A 22,827-nucleotide genomic window follows, 5' to 3' on the forward strand; every position below is an offset into this window, starting at 1 on the left:
TAGCGGCCGTCCATTTCCACCTTGTGCTGGAGGGATGGAGGGTTATTTGCATTCTTGGGTAGATGCTGGTGTGCAGGAATTAAAAAAGATGGGAAGGCATCAAGGCTCCTGTTCCCCCACCGCCATCCCACAGGGAGCTGGGTTCCTTACGCAGCACCGTAGCCAGCACCAGATAGGACCGGTACCACCCGCTGGCCCCTGCCCACTGGGGTGAGAGGGGTCCGTGTGGATGTTTTCAGACGCGACGTTGCCCGCCCGCACCGCGGGTGCCGCCGGGCTCACGCAGCGCGGCCTTCCACCCGCCTCTCCTGGGCGGTAGCGCGAACCCACGGGTGCAGCCAGCCCAAACCGCTGCTGGCCACAAAGCCGCTCCTCTTCCCCACCGCCTTCCCTCGCCGAGAGCCCTGGAGCCGCCGTGGTGGTGGCCGGCCGCCGTGCCGACCCGCCAGCCCGCGGCAGGGGCGCCCCTGGGGAGGGGTCCCGGCGGCCGGCGCCGTCCACAGCGGCACAGCTGGGGTCTGGGCCAGCCTGGGGGGCAGCGGCTCGCCCACCGCCCGTGGTCACCTGCCAAACCAGCCACTACCAGAAACCTGTATTTTCCACTAGTTTAGACTCTCTTCTTGATTTTCACACCAAGGTTAGATGCAAAATTTTTTTGTCAGCGCCAGGCAGGCTTTATGAATAATTTGGCTTTGTGTCATCTGAACACAACTTCCTCCACTTTTAAAAACCTTTGTGTAACTACAGTATTGTTGATGCAGCCTTTTTTAAAACTATTTTACAGACAGGTTTGTCTTGAGTTGGGACTAAGCTTTGCAGATGCATCTGGGGAAGTTGAGAGCAGCTGGCAAAGGGAGAGGAGGCAAGAATGAAGTCAGACTCCAACTTCAGCAGCAGTGGCCTCCTCCAGCCATAAGCGCTTTTTTAAGGATTAGTTTCACCTCTCCAGCAGCACTGAATATTGTTTTGACTTTTCTCGTTCTACATAAAGGCAATTATTTATTGGCAACGTGAAAATAATAAAGGGCAAGTCTGTATTGTACAACCCAGACACAGCCCTCATTGTGCTATTCAGACTTGTTTATTCGCTCTTTGGTTTGTGGAAGTTCAGAGGTTTGCTTGTATGGATTTATACTGCGGGTTTGTTCGCATGCTGACAGCTGCCCCCCACCGCTCCCGTTGCGATGCTTCCTGTAAAAGCGTTATGCTTCTCTTAAAGATGTGACCATCACCCGGACTTTCGGTGACTTGCTGAGGTTGTGGGTGGCAGAGCGCTGCTCCAAGCTCACCAGCCTTGGCTTCAAGTGCCCGCACGCCCTCTGAGGTGGGGCAGGTGACCACCGCCTCCCCACCACACTGCCCGGCCTGATTTGCCAGTAACAAATTTGCTGTACTGCAGTTAAAAAGATGCAACAGGGAAGAAATCAAGAAAACCCCCAAAACGAAATAAAAATCAGAGCTAAAGTGAGCAACTGTGTGCACTGCTGAGAAGCTGGGGTTTTTAAGGCGTTATATTGCGGTAAGGCCAGGGGCTGATGGGCAGCACCCGCCCGTGCCCATCGGGGCCGACAGGACACGTGGGTGCTCGCGCCCGGCTCTGGAAAAGCCGCTGAGGGCGGAGAGGCGGGGAGCGGGAAGCTGTCGGTACCAGAGCAAAAGGCACGGGCTGCTGTAGCAGGTAGGCTTTGGGGGGCTGGGGGTCAGCACTGAGGCTGGGTCCCAGAACAGCACAGACACCCGATGAGATGCAAAGCCAGAGTTCAAATACGTCTCCGCCTCTCCCAGGGTGAGGAGAGCGGTAGCAGGAGAGGCAGCGGTGTTTCGTGGCCTGGCCGTTCGCCATCACGGTCCCCATCTCCTCCAGGGAATTATCTGGCCGAGCCCGCAGCACCCGGGCACGAGGAGCAGCCCTTTTGCCAGCCGGACACCCTCCGGCTCCCTCACACGCTGCACGGGCTGGCCGGACCCTGTGCTCGCTTTAGCAGAAGGTAGGGTTTTTTCTCTCCTTACATCTGCCTGTAAGAGTGTTTAACATACGGCTTATACCCCGGGTGACTGCTAAAATAGTTCCCAGGCTTTTTGGGCAAGTGCAGGGATGAGAAGCAGCTTGGTGTGCTGACTGTGGGCTTGGGTTCCAGCTAGTTGTGGAGTCCTGCCGAGACTCTCAAGAAACTGGGACTAGTTTTCTTACCTTCCTTCGAAAGTGGTGTTTGATCACCTGAGAACTGCAACTCCTCCTCTTGCTTTCCTTGGTAGCTGGAGAAAGAAAATGAAAAGCCCTGGGATGCTCTAGGGGCCTTTCCCACAAACACACCGCCTCCTGCCCGCCCTCAGGGTGGGCGCGCTCTGGCAATCAAGGGGTGTGCAGGCAATAAGCAGGCAGGCACGGCGGCTTGCGCTCCCTTGGCTGGGGCAGCCCGCAGGCAGCACCGCCGGGGCTGCAGGGCCGCGGTCGGACACGGGGGGTCTGCGGCTGGCCAAACCCGGGGTCGGTGGGGTGCATGAGCGCGCGGAGGAGCTGGGCAGAGAGCTGCCTGCGCGGTGCGTGGGGGGGAAGGACACCCAAGGACCTGAAATTTGCCCCTTGGAGCAGAGGCGGTTTCGGGCAGAAAAGCTGGTGGGGATGCTGATTAGGTTGTGCAGCTCTGGGACGCAGTAACTACAGGTCTGGCCTTAGCCGGAACATAATTTCTCTCCATTTCCACAGTGCCAGATGCGGGCTGATGGCGGGTAAGTAAGAGGTGGACTCTTTCGGAGGGTTGTGATGCTTTTCCACCCTCTCCGGACAGTGCCGCATAGCGCTGGCTCACCTTTGGGGGCTGTTTCTAGCAGCACTGAATGCTCAACTTAAACGTGAGTCAAACTGCTTTGGCGGAAACCTGACAGCTGCCACAGCACCTGCAGCCGCTGCGGGGCACAGCAGCCAGCGCCGGCTATTGCCGCTGCCTGCATCAATAGCGCGCTAAATGAGAAGCCAAGGCACAGCCATAAATCAGGGCAAATTGGTGGTTTAAAAGTTCTTCCCGGGATGATGTTTTGCCATTCAGCCTGGCAGTAACTCAGGCAGGAGAGCCCCTAGAAAGGGTCCAAGTTGGTCAGAAACAGAGTTAACACGCAGGGCTCAGAGGAAGAAGCGTCATCTATCATTTATTCCCTTTTTTAAAGCTTTTTTTTTTTTTTTTTTTTTAAAAACAAACGAAATGGGGCTCCAGCTGTGGCTGCTTCGATTCAGGGCACTTACTGATGGAAGCGCAGCACGCCGTGCCCCATCCCCCAGGAGCCGTTTGCTCTCGTTTGGCAAAGCTGCACCTCTTCCCCCTCGCCGACACCGGGGACGGCGGCGGCTCCTGCCCCCAGCCCGACAGCGCTCCTTCCCACCCGTGGTGCCTCCCTCCCCTCCCTGAAGGCTCACAAAGCCTGCAACAGCCCCGAAACCTCGCCGCGTGCTGGGGGGCGAGGCAGAGCCGGGCGCCGTCGGTGGAGATGGCGAGAGGAGCGCTGGGGAGGCGCGAGACGCCCCTTGCCACGTCTGCCGAGCGCGCCGGGAAAAACGCGCTCGTTTCTGGCAGACGGGGCCGACTGGTGCAATCCGACCGCGTCTCAGTATCGTGCAGCAGCGGGGCCACAGCTCGCTGCCAGCAGCCCCGAAGGCTCCAGTCTTTAAGCAAAAGATACCAACGTGGAAGCGAGCATTTACACAAACGGGGAAGCAGCGTGCAAGTGACAGGCCTGGCAATGCGATGTGACCGTGACATACGACCATTTGGTGCCTACTCAGTGACAAGTGACTGAATGTCAGCAAACAGAATTTGATGGAATTCATGCTCCTGATAAAAGATGACTGCACAAACAACATCTGTGTCAATTTTCTGGTAGTGACTGCAGGCTAGCTGCACTAAAGGAGGGGGAGAAAATCAAGAAGACAGTTGGAATAGGAGCCAACTGGGAAAATCTGTCGGGCCAGTCAATATTTTGGCAGACTCAGCCCGTCAGACGCTGTCGGCATTGATCCGCCACGTGAGAGGCGAGGTTATGCCGGGGCCTTCTTAAAACTCCAAGGAGAGGTTTGAGGCGTTTGGTGAACGCGGGATGGCGGAGGCTCGGCTGCAGCCAGCAGCGGCACGAGAACCAAGCGCGATGCTCGGCCCCGCGTACCCCCACCGGCTTGTGGTGGAGAAGCCCCTCGCCCCAGCGCCGGGCAGCGGGGCAGGAGAAGCGCCACCTCCCCGCAGCAACACCGCAGCTGTACGGGCAGCCGCCTCCCGCAGCCGGAGCCCCCTGACAGAATGGGGGAAGACATCCTGCCTGGGATGCACCGGTGTCACGCGTCTTGGATCGCACCGTCTCATCACAGCTGAATTTAGACTCCCATCCAGCCTGCCCCTTCAAAACCTGGCTTTTGGAGATAAAATTTCACAGTAAGGCGAAAACGTACCCACGACAGTGAGTTCAGAGGCACTTTCGGTGTGCGGAGCCCAGCCATCCCGTGTCGGCGGCTGGTGCCAGGCGAGGCCTCGTCGCGCTGCATCCCCTCTGTGACGGTCCCCGTGGAACACGTGTACGCAGGCACGCTTGTGTCCTGCAGCCTTTTGGAGAAAAAGCCCTCACTGACTTCAGCGGGTGTTTTCATCCATCCTGAGTGCTGGCGGGTAGAAGGTTTGGGTGGCGAGATGTCCTGCTGGAGGTCTCGGCCCCTCCTCCGCCCACGGTGGGGGGATGCTGTGATGGGGAGAAGCCTGCCCTGTGCTGCCAGCAGGTGAAGCTTCCCTTGGGAAAGCGCTGTCAGGAGCAGGGCCACCCTGCTCGGGGCTGCGCCGAGCATCACCAGGCTCTGGCACAGGCACCAATGCCCTGGCCAGCCGGGGGCTGAGGAAAGCAGCAGCGGTCCCGGGGGAGCCCTGAAAAAGCCACGGGGGCTTGGGGACACGGCTGGGGTCCCGGCAGCCCCAGGGTGGGGACAGTCTGGCCGCCCTGGGATGAGGTGGTCCCCAGCTGGCCTCTGGCGCGCGCCGCGGCAAGAAGCGGGACCAGCCCCTGGCTCGCCTCCCCGGCAGCTGCTCGCCTCCAAGCCAAGCAAGGCTCACGTGTCCTCGCTGTCCGCAGGGCGCGGGCAAGGCGTGCTCGTGGCTCCCTCCGCAGCCCCTGGTTCACCTCGTCTGCTGGGCGGCTTATTGACCCACATCTGCCTCCCATTATTAAAAGAAGGCTTTTTCGATAAGCAATCAATTTCTAACGGAACCCTGATACTCATCTGTCAGAGGCAACGGGTCCCACAGGGCAGGATCCTGCGGCCAGACCCAGCACAGGCATGTCAGATAGATTTTTTTAATGCGTTGGTCAATAAAATTCCATTTTCTGTGGGAGAATAAGCAGCCCAATTTGCAGTTTACAGACTATAGAGCCCTGGAAGTATTTTTGTAGCTAATGCTGTTGTCCAGGGGGAAGCGATGAAGATTTGCTTACGGTAGGATGGGGGACTTCAAAAAATATTTCCATTTAATAATACAGAAAACTATTTGAGTTTTTGCCAAAGTCTCCCTCAGTGAGGGAAAAACACACCTATCTATTTCAGACATTGTCAAAGTAGGTGTGCTGCTCTTGGTATTCTGATCTCTCAGTATGCTGGTTTAAATTACGGATTTCAATTATCATTTGGAAATGAACTTCCAGTTTTGTAATTGCTGTCGTAAGTCGCACAGATGTCCGTGCTGAATTCACAAGGTGAAAACGCAGCGTTTCTGGCTCAACTGTGCTCCCTTCACTCTGCATAGTAATTGCCAAACTGCCACTTTTGATAAGGATTTGTGGAGTCACAGGCATTTACCCTCAGGGTTTTGTTTGAGGGATCCACTTCCAAGCACGCCGGCTGCTGGAGGTGCTCCGAGATGATGTGGTCCATCTGCAGGGGAGAGAGAGAGGGCTTTAGGTAGCAGGACGCAGGGTGCAGCTGCTGTAAGGTGCTCTATTTTTCCACTGAGAAAGCGTGTTTCTTTATGGTTTGCCCTTTTTTTGCATTTCCCTATTACGTGAGAGCTCTGCTGACTTACAGGGACTTTTGGGTGGGAGGGATCCAAAGCCTGCCCCTGTTGCTGAGCCAGGATCAGACCATACTTTCTGTGCTTCGTGGCTTTTCAGCCACTGGAAAGATTAGTTCTCTTGCTGACCAAGTGGTAATTACCGCGCAAAGGAAAACACTCCAGATGATATTTGCAATATAGGGGGACGTACGGCAGGAGACTGATTTTCGTATTTTTAAGTTTCTTGGCTGAGGAACTCAAAGCACATTTACTGCGCTGAAAAGGATGTTAGGTAACGCAGCACTGAAGTTCAAATGCTGGGGCAGTGAATTGGATTATGAGGGAATGAAGAGTCTGCTCTCCATCCTTTTGCTTTTCACATCTACTTGGCTTTACCTACTTAACCTGTGTGGCCGGCGAGGCGATGCTGCAAGAGCTGCGGAAGGTAAGGGACATTTCCGTGCCACCGCCTAGCGTTGCAGCATTTCTGATGAGCATTTGGTTAATGCCTAGATGAAATACCCCTGAAATGACACGCAGTGTTGTCTGGGCAAAAGCCGCATCTCTGCGCACATTGTAAATGCACTTCACACCATTAATATGACACAATGACGGTGACACTGGAAGAAGGTAAAGGATTGTAGTTCCTTTGGTCAGCTTTCACCAGCTGCTGAGCTGCTCTTCAGACCTCCTATTGCTGGGACCAGTAAAGGCTGATGCAACCACATTGCCTGAGGCCGCCTGTCCCCGAGGGCGTGCCGGTGCCCGTGCCTTCGGCGGCCAGACCCCGTCCCCTCGTCCCCGGCCGGGAGCGGCTGCCCGTGCCCAGCCCCTGTTCCTGCGGGGACCACCAAACACACCCAACTCACGGCTCGAGGCCAGCTCAGGCTGGAACCAGTGACAAACACTGCCCGTGCAGGGACAATGCTGCCTGGGCACCTAAGCGGGTGACAATTTTCACGTGTTTTTCACAAAATACCCCGGCCTTTGTGAGCCTCGGCACCGCGGCATTCAGGCTTTGCAAGTTTTATTTTTTCAGACTACAGAGGAATGGGAGCTTGTTGATAGGATGAGCGTACAACTTAGCTACGTTTTTCTCTGTCTTAGATTAAGAGTACGTCGGTCTTAAACATAAAGTGTGCCATTTCGTCTCATTTTGAACAATACTTATACCAGGCTGACAGAGATAGTCAGGACTTTCTTGTTTTTTGCAGTGCAGGTAATAAATACAAGTATCCATTCTTTTCCTTTTCATAAACGCTTTCTGTTAAAAAACCACTGTGAGCTGAATGCCAATCAATATCAAGTAATCTCCATGTAAGCGCTATCGATGGTTTCCATGTAAAACCGGGATGTTTTGCTCCTGCCACGCAGGCAGCAGCAGAGCGCTGCCGGAGCGAATGCCTCGGCACGACCAGCGTCTCACCAGCCCCGGGAGGCGGCGTGGGCTGCACATCACCCGGACCGATGCAACCTAATGGCAGGGCGCGCATCGCTACCCCCGCGAGGGACGGCAGTGGCACCAGGGGACCAACACTTGACGTCGGGTGAAAAGACGGCTTTGGCAAAGCCGGGACCGGAGGGTCGGGGTCCACCCCGCGCCCTGCACCGGGCTGCAGCCGCTCGTCAGTTTGCACGGCGGCACGCTAACCCGGACCGGGGGCTGCCCTCGCCAGCGCGCCACTTACCAGCTCCAGCTGGAAGGCGGCCAGCGACCGGTGCAGCCACGTCAGGCTGCGGCTCCTGCCCTCGCAAGGGCGCAGGCCCAGCGCTCCCGCCGCGCCGCCCGGCGCGATGCACAGCCCTCCGTGCTGGATCAGCCTCAGCCAGGTGTAGTTGAACTTTTGGTTCTGTGGGGAGAAGCTGGTGAGAGCTGTGACCCCGCTTGCCTTTCCCCAGCGGGGCGGGCTGCTGGCAGAGGGTCTCCTCGCCTTCCTCCCACCCTCACCCAGGACTGGGGGAGGAGGAAGGCTGTGATCCATGGGAAGACCTTTCCTGTGGATTTGCAGAGCTAAAAACCTCAGGACAGCCCCGTTGCAGGCTCTGGGAGCAATTCCCACCGCAGCAGCCCAGACCCCAGCCCCGACAGCTGCGCACTCCTCTGCCCTGCCACCTCTCCCCTGGCTGTGCCGTGGCGCTGGGGTGCAAAGGGGGAAACCCCCGTACACGACAGGGCCCAATCTGCACGCTGGCCTGTGCCAGTATTGAGCAATTAGCGGGGAAATGCCTAAGAAATTCTGCCTGTAAAGGCAGGGAGAGGCTGTCCACAGCAGCTGCTTCCCATCTAGTGGCAGAGCGCAGCTGGATGTTTTGCAGCAGCGCAGCACAAAACACAGGCTTGTATTTAAATGTTTCTCCCCGTTTTCACGTGCAGGCTCATGGCTCAATCAAACTTTCCTACTCCAGCTGAATTTGCTGGTTCTGGGGTTGTTGCTTGGCTACAGGCTTTGCAAACAGAGGCCATTCCTGCCCCTCGCTGCTCCCAGGCATCGTTCGGCTGTGACCCCCAGTGGGAAGGACGGCATTAGCTCCTGGGGAGGGGCAGGTCACCGTGGGGAGGTACATGAGCTCTATGGCATGCACTAAAAATAGTATTATGTCCTCAGTATGCAGAATATCCTTACCTTGTTGTTAACATCGCACGGCTCAAAAGCTAGGGTATTGTTTTCCACAGTGATGCATCTTGCCATGGCTACGTTAACAAGCTATAAAACAGCATCAAAAATGCAAATTTAGACATATATTTCCATGAAAGAGAGGCTGTTATGCTGCAGTTAAGCTGCTGGATTCATAGGACACTGATTAATACTGTCCCCTTAACTGAGCGAAGCAGAGATGACGTGTCGCAGTCCTTGGACGGGTGTATACACGCACACTACATTTGCTCTCGTTCTACTACATCTGTTTTTCTACTCAGAGAAGTCTGAAACTAGCCCTTTCCAGAAACGTTCAAGGCTGGAGGAGACACGTTCTTTTTTGGGGTTTTTTTGGACACAGCTAACGTTCCTGTTCTGCAAATCCCTAGTACAGCAGCTCCCAACAGTACCGCTGCGGAATCCCTCCCCATTGCTACACCGTGAAGGCCAGCAGCCGCCGCGCGCAGCTGTGGTGGTCCCATCCTGGCTCTGGCCGGTCCCCTCCCAGCTGGGCACGGGGCCCTGGGCTCTGGCAGCCCACCACGAACCCCGCGGCCGGCCCCAGGGAACGACTCCATCACCGTATGTGATGCGCTCAGTGCCTCACCCGGAGGTAACCCTTCCCGTTTTCCATCCAGGCTGGTTGTCTTGGTACCTGCCATCAACGGGGAAGCGCAGATGTGGTCCCCCAAAGCGGGGAACCCTGGAGAGAACGTCGTCATGAAGCTGTTTTTAACTGAACTGCCGTTTCCTCGCACCGGTGGGGTGAAGGAGAGGACGAGCGAGCACTGCGCCCTGCGCAGCGCAGACCAGATGCTCCTCCGTGTGTGCGTATTCGGCCGCCAGCTCGCTGCGAGCCAGCGCCGGGCTCTGCTCCTTGGCTCAGCTCCTCTTCGCGCTGCCTCCCTGCAGCCGTCCCCCACCGGCGAGCGGGCACCCCGCTGCTGGCCGGCGTGCTCTGCAAGAGGCGCCTTCCTAACGCTGTTGGTGTGGCGCGTTCAGAGGATGCTCAGGAGGTTGTATGGGAAAGCTGGAAACACTGGCCTGAGCCCTGGCAGCCCCCGCCGGTGCCCGGGCTGAAGCCCCCCGCGCTGCAGGGGCTCTTGGTTGGCTGCAGCCGGCGGGCACCGGCTCCTCAGGCAACCCCGGTGGAGCTTCAGTCGGGGCTGCTCACGCCTCCGATTCCTTGCAGATGCCGTTCCTTCTCTTTCTTTCAAAATTTCTGAAGAACTTATGAATTAATCCCAGTGAATAAATAAGCTATTCAGAAAACAGTTCTCAAGTAACTTTGGATAACGTTCAGGACAGCTGGAATTTGCAGAGCTAGATGAAAAACAGATTTTCTGCCCTATTAAATTTTGAGAATGAAGATAAAGGAGCGATTCAGGTGGCCTGGGTCAGGACAAAGCAAGGCAACATCTTGAAAATCTTCACAGACACCTCTGAAAAGCCAAGGTCTTGGTTCAGTTGAAAGAGAGGTCTCTCTATATGGTCTAACTGATTTGCATTGAGTATGACATCAAGTTTTAATCCTCTGATTGAAACAAAAGAGCTGAAAAAGCAAATATTTCTCAAGCTATTTCCATTTCTGATGTTCTCAAGATTATTACAGCTAATTCTTTTTAAAAAATGCCACTTAAGGCGACGTTCCACTGAAGCCTTCAGTCTAATCCAAACGGTGCTTTCTAGAAGGCGACGCAGGGACGCGGGCTTTCAGCCACACAACGGCTTCAGAGCGGCTGCCCCAGCAGGCAGCCCTCAGCCCCTGTGCTTGCAGCGGCTCCGAGCGGCCGCTGCTGCCACGCCGAGACCCGCGGGCACATCCAAACGGATCCACCGAAGTGCCCGGACCCAGCAGTTCCCTCCAGCCTTTCCGCAAGTGCCGAGGGGTCACCCAGAGGAAGCACGGCACCCCTCCCCGTGCTCTCTGCAGAGCCACCCTCCCACACCTTCACGGCTCGATCGTCAAAGTAACGCGCTGGCTGCGGCTGGCAGAGAGCCCGACCTGATCCCTACGGATCCCTGCGACGGGGAACCTTCACGTTACGCCCTTGGCCCACGGACAAGCCTGAAACGCGGCCAAAGAGTTGCTGTGCTTTTTCCTGGCTCCCAGAAGAGCCGGTGCAGTAACTGGAGGCCGTGCACCTTGGCAGGGATGGAGGGGACAGGCAGTTCTTGTTCTCGCTCCCCCGGCCGTGCCAGCCCTGTGGTCAGCGGCTCCTGGCCACCTCCTCTGGGCCGGTGCCGCTCCTGCCGCGGCACCGGGAGACGGGGATGGGTGGGGAAGGCAGCAAACCCTCTAGTTTTCATTCCTGGCATCGCTGTAGTTTTTCGGACAAACCAGATATTTTACTTTTGTTATTGCAATTATAACTAGATCACAAGCACTGTTGTGGTTTTTTTCTTTTGGCAGAATATTTGAGGTTTCTGAACGTTCAGAGCAGCAGCTGATATTCTGCCGAGGCTCAGGGCTGGGCCAAATTCAGAACCCGCCTTTTATTCTTGTTTAATTCACCTTTTAAAATTGCTGAAGAGACACTGAACACGCGTGGAGCAGCTGCACAAGTAGGGCCCAGTGCCAGAGAGCACCACGAGCTCCCTGGCGTGGAGCCGGAGGGATGGTGGAGGAGAAACGCAGCCTGACCCGGTGACGCTCCTCAACCACCCAGCCAGCAAAGGGGCTTGGGGAGGCAGGACGGAGGACTTAACCCAAGTCCTTGGACCCCAGTCCAACACTTCAAGGTGTTTTCTGCCCACTAACCCCCACCCCGAGGCGCAGGCGTCACCTGCACTGCAAACACGCGGGGGCTGTTCCAGGCTGCTGCCCTGCCCGCCTGCAGAGAGCGAAAACCTGCCTGCACGGAGCAAACGCAGATTGCTGCTGCGCTCTGCTGGCAGCAGAGCACCAGTACAAACCCTGCCCGCGGCCTCCTGCCCTCCCCTGCCTGCGCCGCCCAGGCACTGCTAATCCGCCCCAAAACGCAACTTTTTCCTCCTGCCGTGGCCAAAAAGCTGTGCAGGTAGGGAGGATGCTGGACCCGCCGCCCTGGAGGCACGTCCCCTGAGCGTCACCGTCACGGGCAGCTCAGCCGGCGTGTAACCACCGAACTGGCGCTTTAACGGGAAACTGTCCCTTGGAATCGTGACCTATTTCTTTATAAAAATACTGGGGAATCCAGACCACTGTGGCATATTAAATATTCAAAAATGCTACCAAATGCCAGGGAGGCAATTCAGCGACAAGTGTACTGGGATGCCACCAAGTCCCTAGCCAGCCACTGGAAACGTGTTTAAAGGAAGGATAGCAAGTAACCTGGGTACGCACCAGCCCGCTGGCTTTAACCAGAGGAGCTTCCAGGTCCGGGTAGATGTTCTCCAGGTACCACCTGAAGCTTTTGCACTGAAGCCTCTTTCGCAGTTGGATTTGTTGAGTCAGGTCGCCGACATCCAGGTTTTTCAAGACTAAGTGGTAAGCGTGGCCGTAGAATAACTCCTTGTACTCGTCCAGCCAGACCTCTGCAACGCGGGCCAAGTTCCTCTCCACTGTTGTCACCCGATCTTTCGGGAAGGAATAAGGATTGTCGTTCCTGAAAATGTGTCCAACTCTGGAGCACGGAACAATCTCAATCTCTCCCCCGCACATCCAGACCTGAGAAACACAGGTTGCTTTGATAGAAACACGGGCAAATATCGGGTGCTGGCTCTGTGCAAGCCAGACAGAAGCAGAGAAACAAGTAAACTGCCAGGAGGGACGGGGTCTCCTGCACGGGGCTGCTCCGGGGAGACCCTGGCTGAGCCCCAGGCACCCGAGCCGGGCTGGTGGGGGTACAGGCCGGTCAGAGAGACATACCTTGAATGAAATCTCCATATTTTCACCTCCCCAAACATCCAGTCCTGGATCGTACATTCCCAGCTCAAAAAAATACTTCTTATCGATGGAAAACAGGCCACCTGCCATGACCGGGCACCTGGGAACAGAGAAGCCACACGTGGGTCAGCTGGTTGGGAAGCGCCCGTCCCTTCCCCCCTTGCTTTGATGAGGGAATCGTTGGAAGCTGCGGGCTCCTAAACACTCAGGGATGGTGCCTGAGCCTGCGCTTACAGCAAGGAGCACCCAGGTCGTCACTTCGCTGCGGGCTGACAGATGCAATGTTCACATAGATGCTATTTAGGCGGCTTTACCCAGTCTGAAAGCCGTAGTGGGGCATGGAAGGGAAAAATGCAACGGTACATTCCCCTGGCCCTGGCAGCGCCGGTGAAACGCCAGCGGTGCCGCAAGACGTGAGAAAGGCTCGCTGGGCTTTGCCCATGCCCAGCGATGTGGCTGCCCACCGTGCACCATCGCCTCTGTTGTCCTTACAAGCAAAGGAACATTTGGCCTCGAAGGAGCCTTTGTTGCTAAATGATTAACAAAGGAACAGGTTGGTTCACAAAGCTTTCACATTTGCCTGTTTTTACCTTATTATATCGGTTTCCTTGATTTTATTTTTCTCGATCACCTCTTGTGGAATCTGCTTCCATCCAAAATTCATTGGCCAAGTAAAAATCCCACGCTGAAAGTTGTCCACAGTCATGTAACTAAACGGAGAAAAGATCGGGATGACTAATTCTGAGTCACATTCCTGATTGAAATGTCACCCTTAATGAGTGAAGATGAATATCTGTACATAATTAAAAGCAGATTTTAACAAACTTCATCAGGAATCCTCTTCATATACTGAAAGTCATGAAAAAGGGAAAAGGTGTGTGCGATAAACATAGGGGCCACATCCACCGCTAACGTTAATTTCTGGTGTACGGCAATAGTACGTATCCCCTGTGAAACGCTGCTGAGGGCCAGTTAGGAGGTCTGGACCTGCGTCTTCCTGTAATTAATATGTTGGTGGTCCCAGTAAGAGGTTTTGCTCAAGCCGCTGGCGTGGATTTTAGGTTTCCCAGGGGTGCGAGCGCTGCCTTACCTCATGTCCTTGTCGCTGATGACCTCGATGACGGGGCAGGCGACCTTGGCCCGGCTCAGGCGGACCCTCTCCAGCAGCGGCTCCAGCCACCCCACATTGCACTCCACGTGCGAGTCCAGGAACGTCAGGACGGTGCCTGCGGCAGAGGCCGGGGCAGCATCAGGCTCAGGCGTCCTGTCCCCTTCCTGCCGGCCTCCCCGGGCGTCCCCCGGGCTCAGGGTGCTGCTGGCGGCGCCACGACCCTCCACGGCTCCCAAAACCCACCCAGCCATAGCACAGAGGATGTTTTCACCGCTCGGCCACCGCGGCCTGCAGAGCAAAGTGGGGCGGCTCCCAGCAGAAACGGCCGTTTCGGTGCTGACGCAGCCCAGCCTGAGCTGGCCGTGGAGCCGGGGCGGCGCGGCTGGACGTCCCCGCTGCCGCTCGCTCGGGCCGTGCTGAGGTGCCGGACGAGCCGCTGCTCGGCCCTCGTCAGGCCTCGTGCTTTGCGCGTGGAAAAGGTGCCCTTAGCTCCTTAGGAGGGACTAAAGCTCAGTGCTGGAGATGGCTTATCGGCTCCTCCGGGTGGTCCCGAAAGGGCTGCAAAATGGCTTTCGTCTTACCTTTGGCGATCTCCGCTCCTGCCAGTCTGGCCCGTATTAGACCGTGCCTCTCCTTGAGATGGAGGATCTTCACTTTCGGGAACCGTGACATGTATTTGTCCAGCTTCTCCTTGAGGTACTCTGCAGAGGAGGAGAAGGAGAGGGTGAGGTTGACTTACCCACTTCACACCCACTTCCAGGGTGAAAAGGCAGATTTTCCCCAAAAGCATCTCCAGACACACCAGGGTCCTCGGGTCTGGGGTGTGAACATCTGGGCACAGCTGCAGGGCTTCTGGTGCACGGCATTGCGGTCCGAGCCTGCTCTCCACTGAAACTCCCTGCCGCATCAGTGCCAGCAGGTTTAGGCTGGAGTTGAAGAGTTTAAAAATCTCTGTTGGAGATGTGTCTTCTGGTAGTCTGTGACGGGTGTGCCGCTTGGTCCTGGGGGCTCGCCACGGGCTGCCCTTGCCCCTCCGAAGGGCAGGGCTGCGGGTGGTGGCATCGCCTCCGGCTCCCTGCACAGCGGGCGGCTGCTCTGCCTCGGCACAAACCCAGCGGACGCAGCAGAGGCGGGCGCGTACCCGGTGCTGGGTGAGCGCGGTGACTCGATGCACACGGGAGGTGTGGGAAGTGGAGAGCAGCAAGTGCAGGGCTTTTGGTGACGGGCCACGAGCAAAATCCCAGTGGCCTCACTTGGGTACTTCATGATCCAAACCAGGTATCGAACAGTTGCTCACAGACTCCAAAATGAGGGTTTTTTTCTTCATTGCACTATAATTGCAATTAAAATCTGGCTGTAAATTTTTTTTCCTTTGCCTAAAAAAAAATATTGTTTGTGTTCTACGAATTCCTTGATATTAAGCGCCACATTTAAAGACTCAGCCTGGGTTCAAACTGCACGAGGGTTTGCTGTGGCACATCTCTACTTCCCAGGTTGCTTTTGTCATGGTTTCCCGTGGCTGTGGAGGCAGCTGGTGGTAAACTCCCAGGAATAAGAGAGTGCGAGAAAGGTGGTTTGGGGGACTCGAGCGGTGGGCAGTGCTGTTTGCGGGCCGTTTCCCCCCGGCAGAGGAGCCCGGTGGCCTCTGCTGCGGCTGCTGCTGCTCCGAGGGAGCCAGCCGCCCACCTACATCGTTGGTCTGCGGGGAGGACCCCCGACCTCCCTCACCAACCGGCTTCTTTGGTGCTCTTTGCTTTTTTTCGGGACAATACAACTGTTTGCATTTCAAAAGCCACTTAAAATCTTTGAAAGGCTTCAAAGGTGCCTGAAATGCAAAGGCCCGTTTCAGATGTTCACTGGCTAACGAGCAGGTACAAAGGGAAGTCACTGGGAGAAAGTGAAGAGGAAACTCAAAGAGATGCTTTTGAGGGGAAATGGTATGAACATGTTTTAATGATTATTTCAAAAATTAGCAAACTGAGTCTTTTTCCTCTTTTTTTTCACCTATTGTCTTGCTGCATTGTAGGCTCTTTGTATGCGTGGCATGAGCTCTGGAGTTTGCCTGAGACAGCACTTTCCCTGAAGAACCAGCAGTTGGAAAATTACATCATTCCTAAATTTTTAAGGGCTGAAGTCAGCAGAGAGCCAAAGCATTACAAAGCAGAGGTTCAGTATCATCTGAAATGCCCGTGAGCATGCACACAAAGCCGCTGTGCACGTGCAGCCGCCTGGCTCACCACTGCTCTTGCTGCAACTACCCCGTTCTCTGAGCAACCTGGGAAGCGTGCGCCGCTCCTCCCCTGCCACCAGCACTGAAAGCACGGGCGCACGCACCTGGAAACTGCACAGAGAAGGGTGACAGTGGGTATTTTATGAACGCACAAGCCCTTGAGCCAGGACACCCTGAAGATGCGTGGGTCGGGTGGGACAGAGCTCCCTGGTGCTCCTGGACCGCAGCGCCTCCTCCAGCCTCCGGCACACGTGCAAAGCAGCACAGGAGCGTTCACTTAGCGACGCACAGCTGTAGATGTAGCAGCTGTTTGAGCGAGTGAACTGGGATGGGAGAGACGTGGACGATAACATCTGGCAGGGTGCTGGGCAAGAGCTGCAGCTCGATGCGCCACAGCCGACCCCGATGCCCATCTGGCCTCTGATCCCCCTCATCTGGAAAGGTAACAGCGCAGGGGGACGCACGCCCATACATCAAAAGGAGAAAATGCGATTTCTTTCTACTATTCAGAATTGAATTACAAAGAACAAATCATATTTTGGCCTCAAGTTATATTACTTTCATAAAGGTAGAAGAAGCTTCGCCTACCTTTAGTGCTGAAGTCGTCAACCAAAATGACTTCTTCAATCAGGTGCGGAGGAGATCTGCTGAGGACGCTGTGAACGGAGCGGAGGAGGGTGGACCAAACTTCATCCACGAAACACATGATGATGGTGGTGGTCGGGAGGTCATCGTGAACCTGCTGCTCGGAGCACCTGCAACACCAACACAGGCTCACAGGCGATGGCCTGTTGCGCTCCTGAAAATCTCCAAGCTTAGGGTTTTTTGGGAAAATGTGCAGGAAGAGGAGAATTGCCAAAAGGGAAATACAGGGCCAAACCCCTGTGATGGGATTTCGTCGGGAAAGGGAGGAGAGGGGTGAGCGGGGGGAACTCCCCGCTCAGCCACAGGACCCCTCTCGTGGGCAGCCCCATGGGACAGGACACACTCGCTCCCTTCTAACAGCAACCCTTTTTTTCCCTCCCTACGCCCGGGTGATATCACCTCCTTTCCATCAGCAAACAGAGCGAGGCCAATCCCAGCTCTGCACCAGTGGCCTCGGGGACTCCTGGGGGAAAGGATCCCCGTGTGCTGGGTGCGCTCCCGCAACGCTCACAGGGCTTGGGATCCTGGGCTGCATGAGAGACCCTCTCTGGAAAAACAGGAACCGGTATTATGTTCAAAATGCAGGGAAACGGCCATTTCCATGAAGGGTTACTCGGCACAGCAACTTGTCAAACACACAGACAGTGAGGAAGTCTCCCAGACCAACTTCTGCACCTAGCTCAGGGCACCGTGGAGGATGGGAAAACATTTAAGCATCCAAATTTCACGTACGATGGCACCAGCGGGTCGGCTCCCTGAGCACCCCGTATCTCACACCGAGGGCCCACGCCTCCCCCGGGATGCCCCGGCCTGGCCAGCTGTGCCCCGAGCCCACGTGCAGGGGCTCTGAGCGGCGCCTGCTTCCTCGCCAACAGCCAGCGATACGCATCGGTGGATCTGAGGGGGCGATAAAATTTCTCCCGTGTCTATGAGTTTGTCATTGTATTCTGTGACAGCCAAAAATGCAGCGGCTGTGTCAGGCCCGTGTCTTCAGCGTCTGAACAAAAGGTCGAGGAGCAGCTTTTCTCATCTTCCATTTGCAATTCAAGCACCGCTCTGCTGCGTGGCTTGGGGAGCGGGGCTCCCTCAGCTCTCCTATCTCCAAGTGGATCTCCAGGCCTGCAGAACGCCTGACTCCTCTCCCCCAGACTGGCGGGTTTGCCCCAGAAAACCCACAAATTGCTGGGACGTGCTTCCTCTCTCTTGTCAATAAGCTGAAGTCTGATGGGAGGTTTTCCTCTCTTCCTTCCAGAGCAGACCTCCTGCAGGCAGGTCAGGCACCAGCCTATCTGCGGGTGCAGAGAATGGATTTCTTGGTGATGTAAACACCGTTCTCTCTGCTGTCGGCAATGGACAGAAAACAGGGACACGTATGTGGGAGCATACGGAAAACTGACTTCTTGTTCTTCTGCCTCGATGAACGGGCCCTTGGATTCATTTCAAATGCTGATGCCAGGGCACTGCTCAGCTCAGAGAAGAAAATTCAGAGGTATTTCAGGGCTTCGCAGCTAATCAGAAGTGCTCTGGGTAAGTGAAAATAACTCCAGAATTACCCTCTGTGACATTCCTTGGGACGTGTCTTTCCTTTTTCTTCTGTAGCCTGGTTCACCTCGGGCAGTGCCAGGGCTGGCTCAGCCAGGAGGGGATGAGCTATTCGATATGGCTTGGCTGGAAACTGCAGCGGCCTTGGCCCGTGGAGATGGGACCCCTCTGCAGCGCGGGGTTTGGGCACGCCGGCAGGACTCCCAGGGTCGATGGAGAGAAGGCAGGGGCTGAACTGCCAGGGAGGTCACTTGTGAGGAGGAGACAGAACAAGGGACAGCAAAACTAGGAGGAAAAAGATGAATTTGTAGTTGCTCCTGCAGTAAACCCAAGGAGGCAGCTTGTGGAGGAGGGACAGAGACCAGGGATAAAGCGGGAGAGATCTGCTGAGAACAACAGCTTTCATTGCATGGAGAGAGGGATGTGAGAGCAGCAGGAAAAATGCAGCTGAGACCCCAGCCATGAAGGCTGCGTGCAGCCAGGCAGCACCTGCTACGAGGGCTTCTCTCTTTAGCCCCTTCATAGGCAGCAAATGGGCTCTCGGCCAGAGCCTGCGCGTACCCTGGGCAGCTGGAAAGCATCCGTGCGAGGGCGACGGGAAACCTCAAACTGAGGAACACCTTTTTCTCCTTTCTTAGCTAAAAATGCAGGGTTTCTAGGCAGAGAGCAATGGGTTTGTTATTGTTCACCTCCAGCTAAAGACATTTCACAATGTCCTGCGTGAGCCTGGGCTCCGTTTCTGTGCTAATGTGCGGGTTTTGGCTGGGGTAGAGTTAGCTTTCTTCACAGTAGCTACTATGGGGCTGTGGTTTGGATCTGTGCTGGAAACAGGGTTGATAACCCAGGGATGGTTTCGTTCCTGCTGAGCAGGGCTTGCACAGAGCCAAGGCCTTTTCTGCTCCTCATCCCACCCCTGGGGCGGAGTTGCTGCTGGGGTTAAACCATGACAGCTAACTATACACATACATGCACGTAATATATTTTTATATATATGTATGTATATAATAATACATAAAACTAGTGTTAAGTAGAAGTTAAATCCTTCTGAAATTCCACCCCAATCAGGCTTTTAAACAAAAATAGCCCACAGCCTTTACGTTCTGCTGACATCACACTGAAAGTCAGAAAAATGTAGGCTCTTGCTAAAGTTGCTTTGGGAAAAAGTCACCTTAGACCTGTTGCCCTGAGTCTGGCAACAGCCTGAGCCGCAGGAGTGCCCAGCCCTGCCCTCTCCCAGCTGGCTGGCGCAGCCGCGTCCCCTCCCCACGCCTGCCGGCAAGGGTGCTAACTCACCCAGACCATACCATGCCATGTACCATGAGTCTTTTTTTGTGAGGCCAGGAAATCTGGTTGTCCCAGAGAAGCTACGATGGCAGCCTGGGCAGAAGCCAGAGGCACGCCGGGACCTTTGCCGCCAGTGCTGCAGTGTTGGGCTGAAACGGGGCCCAGGGCTCCTGACCCGGGCTTTGCAAGGAGCGCTCCCCGCAAGCCTCCTGGCCACCCCCAGCCTTCAGCGTGTGGCTGGCTCATCTCGCTGCTCCTTGGTGGAGTTCTTCCTACACGCATTCCTGCAGCGACACGGTGCTCGGCAAGCACCAGCACGGTAAGTAAAGCTCACACAGCAGCAAGCACTGCATCCAGACAGACAGACTGAAGGCTGCAACAGAAAAAGTTTACTGCTGGCCCAATTTCAGTGGTCTAGTCCAGGACTCCAGCAAGGATCAAGAGATGAACTGTGGTCTAAGCTGGGAGAGACCAGAAGGATCCAGCAAAAAAGTAAGGTGCTGTTTGGCCACGGAAAGCTGCCAGCAGCCGCTGCCGTGAGCTCACCCGTACGACTTCATTTCTGCCATGCCAACGTGTGCCCAGGCAGCGCCGTCACGGCCGCGCCCCTGCTCAGCCACGGCGGTCCCCGTGACGCCCAGACAGCAACGCAGGTACGTGGTTCACCGGAGGCAGGTGGGCTGTGCTTACGGGCGCTCCCGGGAGGCGGGTTTCTGCCCCGCAGCCCCAGGGCTTTGCTCTCAAAGACCGAAACACTGGCTTTGAGCGGCCGCGCCTCTTCTTCTGTGCACAGGTGGCTTCTGCAGCTGGCATCTTCCGCCTGCCGGAAAGCAGTCCTCGTTGTCTCCTCCCTTCCCTGCCCTGTTCCGTCCCGTGCAGGACCTCACCTCGGCTCACAGGCGAGCACCGGCAGCGCGGCGGGAACGTCTGCGCGATGTCCTGTGGGACATGAGGCAACTCACAGCACAACTCCCGTCCCACCGCACCTGTGGTCTGCGAGCATGGGAAGGGGGACACGGGAGGGTCGCTGCACGAGGCAGGTCTCTCACCTGCCAAGGGGCTGAGGGACATTTGCCGCAGGAAAAGACGAGTATAAGATGAACCTGCCATTCACAGCAGCTCAGGAGAGGGAGCCCCTCCAGCCCCTCACCCCTTCCTTCGGCAAGGGGCTGCCCACACCTTATACCTCACTTTTCTACGGGGATTGCGGGGGTGGGGGAGAGTCTCTTTTGAAGCGCAATACTGAGATTTGCAGAATCAGCTGCACGTTTCGTGGGGACAGCTGTAACCAAACCACAGTTTTCCAGCGCACACCCCTGCACCCCTCCCCACGCGTGCCCGTGGATGCGAGTCCCCCAAGCCGCCTCTGCAGAGCGCGGACCGACCGCAGCGCTCTGCGGCACGAGGGCAGCAGTGCCATCGCTCCCCAGAAAGAAGCGCCCCGAGGGCATCCCCCGGACCGCCTCGACTGCAGCCTGGCATGTGCTGTTCAGCCACGTCAGCTGCGCGGCTTTGTCTCCCGTGGAGGCTTTTGGAGCCCCCTTCAAGCAGGGGGGGCTGTTGGGGTGCCTCTGCCTCGAGGGAAGGGCAGCGGCACCTTGCAGGTGTGAGAGCACCTCCGGGGCAGGGAGGGCTTCTGCTGCCGGGGTGCAGGAGCGGTCCAGGAACCAAAAGCACAAATATCAAAACCAAACAGTGCTCAGTGCTGCACCTGACAAACCAAACCAGGTAAAACGAGCCCCACTGCCTGCCTCCTGTGCCCCAGCCGCTTTGGACAGCGGAGCTTAGTGGGTTAAGATGATCGGCAAATTTTACCCAGCTTACATTTAATAACAAGCTGCTTTTACCCCAAAAGGCAAAAGCCATCTCACGGCTAGCATGCCCGACGGGGAGGCCTCGGTGTGCCCAGCAGCCCTCCCCAGGAGCCACCGAACACGTTCCCGGGGTCGCGGCACAGGTATTTGTGCAGGGGAAGCAGATCTTACCCGGCAGGCCTGGTGTCCGCTATGGCTCGGTCTATGGGGATCAGGTCGCTGAGGTAGACATTAAAGTTTCCTTCTTTCCATCTAATTTTTGCTTCTTCTTTTTTATCATCCGGGACTGCAACAGGGTGCCCAAACTGTCCGGGAGCTTGGGGGTCTCTCGGGGCAAGCGTCGCATCCATTGCCAAGACCCTGTGCATTCCCGGGCTGCTCCCGCCTGCTGCCGCCCGCCCGTCCTCGCCAGCGATGGGTGCACTGGGAGCCGCTCCTTGTGTCGCACCCAGCGTCCGGCTCCGGCCACCCGCCACCGCGGCCCCGGTGATGGCACCCTCGCCTTCTTCGTTAGCGAGCTGCCGCTCTCTGTGCTTCTCTTGGCTCTTGGTGAGCTTCCCCGCGGAGTCGGATCCGGGGCGCGGGACCGCTGGGCTGCCGGGTTCTGCACCCTCTTTGCTGATTAGGATGAAGTGGGTTTCCGAGGATGTCTCCTTCTTTCCCGCCCTGGCCTCCCCCGGGGAGGCTGCCCGGGGCAGCAGGCCGCCTTGCCCCGGCGTGCCGGCGGGTCGCTGCCGACCCCCGTCGGGGGGCTCCGCGGGTCCCTCCGCCGCCGCCGCCCCACGCCCAGCTCGCTGCCCGGGCGCCGACGGGGGGGCCCTGCTGGGAGCCCGGGGGGCGCCCGCCCGGGACGGCGCTGCCTCCCGCCGCCCCGCTCCGTTCCCGGGAGGGTGTGTTACAAACCTCGCCGGGGCTTTGCTCGCTGCCGGCGCCGCGACAGTCCCCGCGCCGCCCCGCAAGGTGAGAGCCGGCCCCGGCGGGGCCAGCCGAGCCCCCGGGGGGGCGGCGGGGCGCCCCCCGGCCTGCCCTCCCCGCGGCCCCCGGCCCCCGGCGGCGCCCGGCGGGGGGCTCGGCGGCGGCGGCGGCGGCGGCGGCGGCGGGGGGGGCTCCCGGCGGGCTGCCCGGGCGGCCGGGGTCCCGCCGCCCCTGCGGCGGCCGCGGCGGAGCGCGGCGGGGTCGGGCCGGGGGCTGCCCGCCGGGCCCTCGGGGCCGCGCCACGGCCGCGCCCGCTCCCCCTGCCCGCGCCCCGCCGCCTCCTTCAGCAGCCGCCCGCCGGCCTCGCCGAGGGAGAGGCGGAGCGCGGCCATGTCGAGGAGCAGCCAGACGACGGAGGCGGCGAAGACGAACGCCAGCGCTCGCCCGCTGCCGCGGAAGAGCCGCCGCAGCCCGCTCATCCCCGGAGGCCGACCGGGAGCCGCCGGGCCGCCGCACGGCCGGGCCCGCAGGCAGCGGGGAGGCGGGCCGGGGCCGGGCCGCTCCCGCCCCACCCAGCGCCGCGCTGTAACCCAACGCCGGAGGAAACCGGCCCGGCCCGGCCCGGCCCGGCCCGGCCCGGCGGGCCCCCGCCGCTCGCACCCCGCGGGGCCGTGACCCTCCGCGCCGCCGCCCCCGCCCGCGGCCCCTCGCCCGCCAGCCCGCGGGCGAGCGCTCCAAGGGGCTCTCCGGGGTGAACGGGGCGCG

The 22,827-nt window shown here is 57.7% G+C and overlaps 1 protein-coding gene across 2 annotated transcripts; it reads right to left on the bottom strand.

The window, feature by feature from the left end:
- Positions 1–5,478: 5,478 nt before the first annotated feature.
- GALNT5 (polypeptide N-acetylgalactosaminyltransferase 5) lies at positions 5,479–22,672 on the bottom strand. Of its 2 annotated transcripts, none has more exons than XM_064450914.1 (10): positions 21,319–22,672; positions 16,451–16,617; positions 14,214–14,333; positions 13,612–13,747; positions 13,112–13,231; positions 12,504–12,621; positions 11,967–12,302; positions 8,642–8,722; positions 7,706–7,867; positions 5,479–5,899 (listed from the first exon to the last, which is right to left on the bottom strand). In XM_064450914.1, exons 1-10 carry the CDS (start codon positions 22,539–22,541, stop codon positions 5,759–5,761), a joined length of 2,604 nt encoding a protein of 867 aa, XP_064306984.1. In that variant the 5' UTR covers positions 22,542–22,672; the 3' UTR covers positions 5,479–5,758. The 2 variants fall into 2 exon arrangements, with proteins under 2 accessions (XP_064306984.1, XP_064306986.1); XM_064450916.1 differs by having other exon boundaries at positions 11,979–12,302; positions 21,319–22,669.
- Positions 22,673–22,827: the final 155 nt, after the last annotated feature.

Source organism: Phalacrocorax carbo, chromosome 5 (assembly GCF_963921805.1).
Source record: "Phalacrocorax carbo chromosome 5, bPhaCar2.1, whole genome shotgun sequence".
In the NCBI taxonomy this organism is placed as follows: domain Eukaryota; kingdom Metazoa; phylum Chordata; class Aves; order Suliformes; family Phalacrocoracidae; genus Phalacrocorax; species Phalacrocorax carbo.

Coding starts and splice junctions, on each gene's coding strand:
- GALNT5 (XM_064450914.1), bottom strand. CDS start 22,541: ATGAGCGGGCTGCGGCGGCTCTTCCGCGGCAGCGGGCGAGCGCTGGCG. Junction 16,618..21,318: donor GCGGACACCAGGCCTGCCGG/GTAAGATCTGCT, acceptor TTGGTGTTGCAG/GTGCTCCGAGCAGCAGGTTC. Junction 13,232..13,611: donor ATCAGCGACAAGGACATGAG/GTAAGGCAGCGC, acceptor TTCTCCGTTTAG/TTACATGACTGTGGACAACT.